At 37.2% G+C, this 4,895-nt stretch overlaps 1 protein-coding gene across 1 annotated transcript; it reads right to left on the reverse strand.

The window, feature by feature from the left end:
* Window positions 1-2,069: 2,069 nt before the first annotated feature.
* LOC131349519 (uncharacterized) lies at window positions 2,070-3,747 on the reverse strand. Its single transcript, XM_058385279.1, has 2 exons — window positions 3,605-3,747; window positions 2,070-3,278 (listed from the first exon to the last, which is right to left on the reverse strand). The coding sequence occupies exon 2, from the start codon at window positions 3,264-3,266 to the stop codon at window positions 2,214-2,216; it is 1,053 nt and encodes a 350-aa protein (XP_058241262.1). The 5' UTR covers window positions 3,267-3,278; window positions 3,605-3,747; the 3' UTR covers window positions 2,070-2,213.
* Between the last annotated feature and the right edge of the window lie 1,148 nt (window positions 3,748-4,895).

The following is a 4,895-nucleotide window of genomic DNA, read 5'->3' on the forward strand; positions in this document are numbered from 1 at the left end:
CTGTTTATTGTGTGGTGGCAGACAACTTTTCAGGAGAATACTTTTGTCGATTTTGTTTGGGAAAGAGTTCGGCTATCCAGTCAAAAGAAGTTGGGTCCGGTGCATTTAACCTCCATAATAAAGATCTTCATGAAGATCATGTGAAAACAGCACAGGAAAGTGGCGCAAGCTGTTGTGGAGTGAAAAGAGAATGTGTGTTTACTAAGCATCTTTCTCATTTCAATGTTCTATCTGCTTTTCCTCCAGACGTGCTGCATGACGTTTTTGAGAGTGTAGTGCCGGTTGAACTTGCACAGTGCTTGACTTTACTTATATCAAAGAAATACTTCACATTGGAAAGCCTCAATAAATCTGTTATCCAATTCCCTTACGAGTGGGACGACCGAAAGAACAAGGCACATGCAATTCCTTGTACACTGCAGAAGTTATTTCTGGAGCTAGATGGCAACAAGCTATCTAATAAAGTACAAACACTGAAGACAAAGCTGCTCTCAGATGTGTTTGAGTAATTTGTTGTAATTTGTTAATTTTAAATACCAGGTTTCAGAAAATAGCGATACTTGAACATTTAGAAACATTGGTTTCATTCTTTCAGTTGTTTTATAAAGTTTTATAATCTTGTTTCAGTATTGCTTCTGTGTTATCCAGAGTTATGTTGCAGGCTATACCTGAATGGTGCATCTAATTTGTCAGTAAACAATACAGTTTTGTAATGTTACAGTAATGTTTAATTGTAACTATATATGTGGATGCTTGTTGTGCAAAGTGCATCTAATTTTCTTTAACATTAAAAAACTGTTTACGACAGTAATGTTTAGTTGTAATTTAGTTGTTTCAGTAAACATTAATTTTGTAATGTTACAATATTGTTTAACTGTAATTGTCCAAAGTTGTTCTTGAAATAAACAACAGTGAAGTGCTTTAAAAAGAGCTGGTGTCTGACAAGTCTTTAACAAATAATAACAAAGCAAAACATTTTTGTGTGTGATGTAATTTGAAATAAAAAGCCTTGTGTTAATGTAACTTAAACTAATTGGATGGAACCACTGTCCATAATCTAAATGAGTTGTTTGAATGAAATTTTCTTATGTTGGTTTAGTGAAAAATATTTGAAGAGTTTTTAAAAGATAAAAACATATTCAAACAACTTAACCATTTTAAGTTACAGGAAAGTAATTATACTTATTTGATTGAACACAAATAATTCACGTTAATTTTTCATCATTCAGTTTTGTTGTCAAAACGCAAGAGTTTGGCATAGATTAAACAAAAATCTTAAATGTTAATAAAAACTAATAAGGTTGTGTGGAACCACTGTCCATAATTTATTTGAGTAAGTTTAAAGTATCATTTTTTTGAGTGTACTCATTAAGAGGAGCAGAAAACAAGGTTCGAGGTAGAGACAAGATATCATGTCTTCTAATCCATTGGATATGTGTGTGGGAGGAGATTTTTCCACTTTAATTGGATGCGGACAGATAAGAGAATGCAAGGATTATGCCTTACGCGAAGATGTAAGTAATGTTTGCGTGGTGATAAAGGCTTCTTGCCCTCAGTTCAGTTCATCTTAGAGATCTTAATAATGTATCATTCGTAATGCTGTGCATGAATCTAACCTAAATATCTAAAGAATGATCTTTATAAATGCTTTTAATCTAAATATACCACATTTCTTTAATTTGTGGAAGAATGTTTCAACATTTCTTGCTAATGCTAATTCTGTGGTAACTCTATAGCCATCATAGGACCTGGAGTTAGTTGTAAGAACTAAAATGAATTCTCACATTCAAGAAGATAAGAACTATAGGGGTTCATTTTGTTTCATTGCAAAAGACTGATTGAGAAATTGTACATTTGGAACAATATTTTGCAGATAGCCAACAACAACAGAAAAGATTTTTATTTATAGATAATCATTCGGTACATTTCTCTGTTGCTTGAAGCTAAAATATGAAATGTTCCTTTTTGATTCAGTGGAATCTGTGTACTGATCATCAGCTCATGCCTCTTTCTCAGTGATTCTATAGGTGGTTCTATAGGTATCATTAAACAGGATCTACATAGTTCTATAAATCTAAACTAACTCAAATCTGTTCAAAAGCAATAGCATGCTGTGGTTCTGCAGCTTCAAGCAATTAGCATTCAAATTAGCAATTAGCAATTAGAAATTCAAAAGTTAAATCATTGACTGCAACTTGACAGCTTAGGTTGGTTTAATCACAGTTTTGCCCATGCCTGACAGGAATGTTTTTATAACGTTCCACATCCACAAAAACCTTAGCACCACGACTGAAGCTCTCACTAAAGGCTCTATGGACATATCTGTCTGGAATGTCTTCATTCTGTGGTATAATCACCTGGGCCACTGTGGTGCTCTTTCTTTCTTGGCGATTCACGTTCACCTGAATTTGGAGGTTGTAGTAATACTGATTATTCCTTTTAAGCAGCCCCTGTAGGTCAAGGCGAAGGTTGTCTGTTTTTATGATATTGGACTTGGCCTGGTTGCCCAGTTTTTTTTTATCATACTTTGAAATTATCTGATTCATCTCGTTCATCCATTTGTTTCTTTCTGTCATTATATTAGCCTTCTGGGCAGTGATCGTGGTCACCCTTTTGTTACCATGGTCAGTCGTCTTACAGATCTCTTCTATCTCCTCAGGTTGTCTTTTCCGACGTCCAGTCCTTCCGTAAATCCCGCTGGTCTCAGTAAAACCGCAGTAGTCCCAGGATGAGGCTGTCCAGCACCAGGAGTAGTCATAGCCATGAGTGTTACACCCGTGATCGGCTCGGCACGGCTCGTTCTTGTACGTGACATCAGGTGATGGAGAGCAGTAGTCCCACCCTTTAGCTGTGTTGCACCAGTAGTATAACCTTGACTCATCGTAGGAACACTCATCCCTGCATTCGCTCTGATAAGTCGAACTTCTATACAGCACTGTTCTTAGCGCCACTATTCCACAGTAATTGCTGTCCCCAGCCTGGTTATAGCACCAGTAGTACTCTTTACCATGCAGGTCACAGGGATGGTCATCTTTACACTGGAAGCCTTTATAATCAGTGTTTGAATTTAACGAGCAGTAATCCCAGCCCTTTTTAGTGTTGCACCAGTAGAATTCTTTTTCGTGCAGGTGGCAGGCATCATAACACAACAGCCCATATGTGGAAGTGTAATGATTTAGAATGGTGTTCCCTCCCTGTGTCCAGCAGAGTTGGCCAAGGAAAATGACTGAGATGAGGACCAGGGTGATTTTTTGCCCCTTTCCCATTTTGGTGTTTTACTGCAGAGGAAAAAAAAAACACATCACACATTTACCTCCTGACCTTCCAGTCAATAATAAAATAATAAATAACATCTTATCAAGTACATGAATTTGATTATATGCCATAATTGACCAACACTGAGAATGAGCTGCTGTTATAGAAATAATAGTTAGTGCTAATGAGTACATTAATATAAATCAGTCATTTGAAGCTCATATCAGAGCTGCTGTTTTAGAAAATGAACTAAATATTGTGCAGGATAGTTTTAGAAGCTGAACTTGTAAAGGAAAATCATCTAGATTTACACTTTTACTGCATCTTATTTCTGCTCATTAACACTCACCTGCTGGATGTAGAAGCACAAACGTTCGTGTTCTCTCCTGAAGACAGACGAAGAGCTCTTTTTATAGCCGGTTATCAGAGGAGGAAGCGTCTCACTCGGCTATTACTGGAACCAGATTCCGTGTTTATTTTTTTCATCTTTTACATGGAATGGGGCGTGGAGGCAGTTTGGTAAACAGTTACAGGAAATCTAGAGCTACATGCTGAATTCCAGATGGTTATCAGTTCTGTGTAAATATTATCATTCATCTGACTGTAAAGACTCGCTGGACGAGGGAGAGGTAGATTCTATGTGCGGATCTTTATTTAAATCAACAGGCAGAATCGTAAACGGTAAGGCAGGCAAAGGATCAAAAACCAGAAAAGCAATAACTATACGAACAAAACCAAAACAGAAACCAGGAAACGTAGTATCAGGAAAACAGGCAAGGATCATACACAATATTCAATCAGAAGGCAAGTAACAGCAAGGCTTGGCATAAGACTCAGGGAAATTATGCTTCGCATTGGGCCAGAGGGAGCATGCTGCTTAAAAGCCCTGAAATCATTGCTTTGAGGTAGGATATCTATATCAGTGACACCTTTTCCAACTTTAAGTATAAGCACTTCAAATGAGTTAATCCTGGGTCCTGTTTTCTGAGTAACAGTAAGAGAATTGTTATAGCTGATTGCAATACCACCTTCATGACCAATCTAACGGGGCTCATGCTTACATACATATCCTGATGGAGTAGACTCATTGAGACCAATGTATTCATTTGGTCTAAGCCAGGTTTTGGTAAGGCAGAGTGCATCAAGACTATAATCTGAGATCATTTCATTAACAATAAGTGCTTTAGGTGCAAGGGATCTAATGTTGAAAAGCTAATCTAAGGTTAGAAATAGTTTTTGGTTGCTTATTTGGCCTTTTTCTAGTTTTATGGTGATTAGGTTATTTGAAGTGCTTTAAACAAATTTATTCTTTAATCTCACTGTTTGTGGAACAGACACAGTTTATATAAGGCAAGCTATGTGTGCACTTCTACCAGTATGGTGAGTTGACTTATTAAAATTGTGATCTGAAGTATGACTTACCAGTCAGATGGTGCGTAGTGAAAACATTCCCAGAAATCATTCCAGTTATCAACAAAGGCTAATTTCTGATCTTGACACCATGACTGTAATCATTCATTAAAAGCAAATAGCCTCCTGAACCTATGTATTCCTCGCTGGAACGTGGGAAGTGGTCCTGACACAATGATCCTCATCATGGGCGATGTGCTGCGTACCTTCTCAACCAGGCTCCTGAAGTC

The sequence above is a fragment of the Hemibagrus wyckioides genome, linkage group LG29, assembly GCF_019097595.1.
Source record: "Hemibagrus wyckioides isolate EC202008001 linkage group LG29, SWU_Hwy_1.0, whole genome shotgun sequence".
Classification (NCBI taxonomy): Eukaryota; Metazoa; Chordata; class Actinopteri; order Siluriformes; family Bagridae; genus Hemibagrus; species Hemibagrus wyckioides.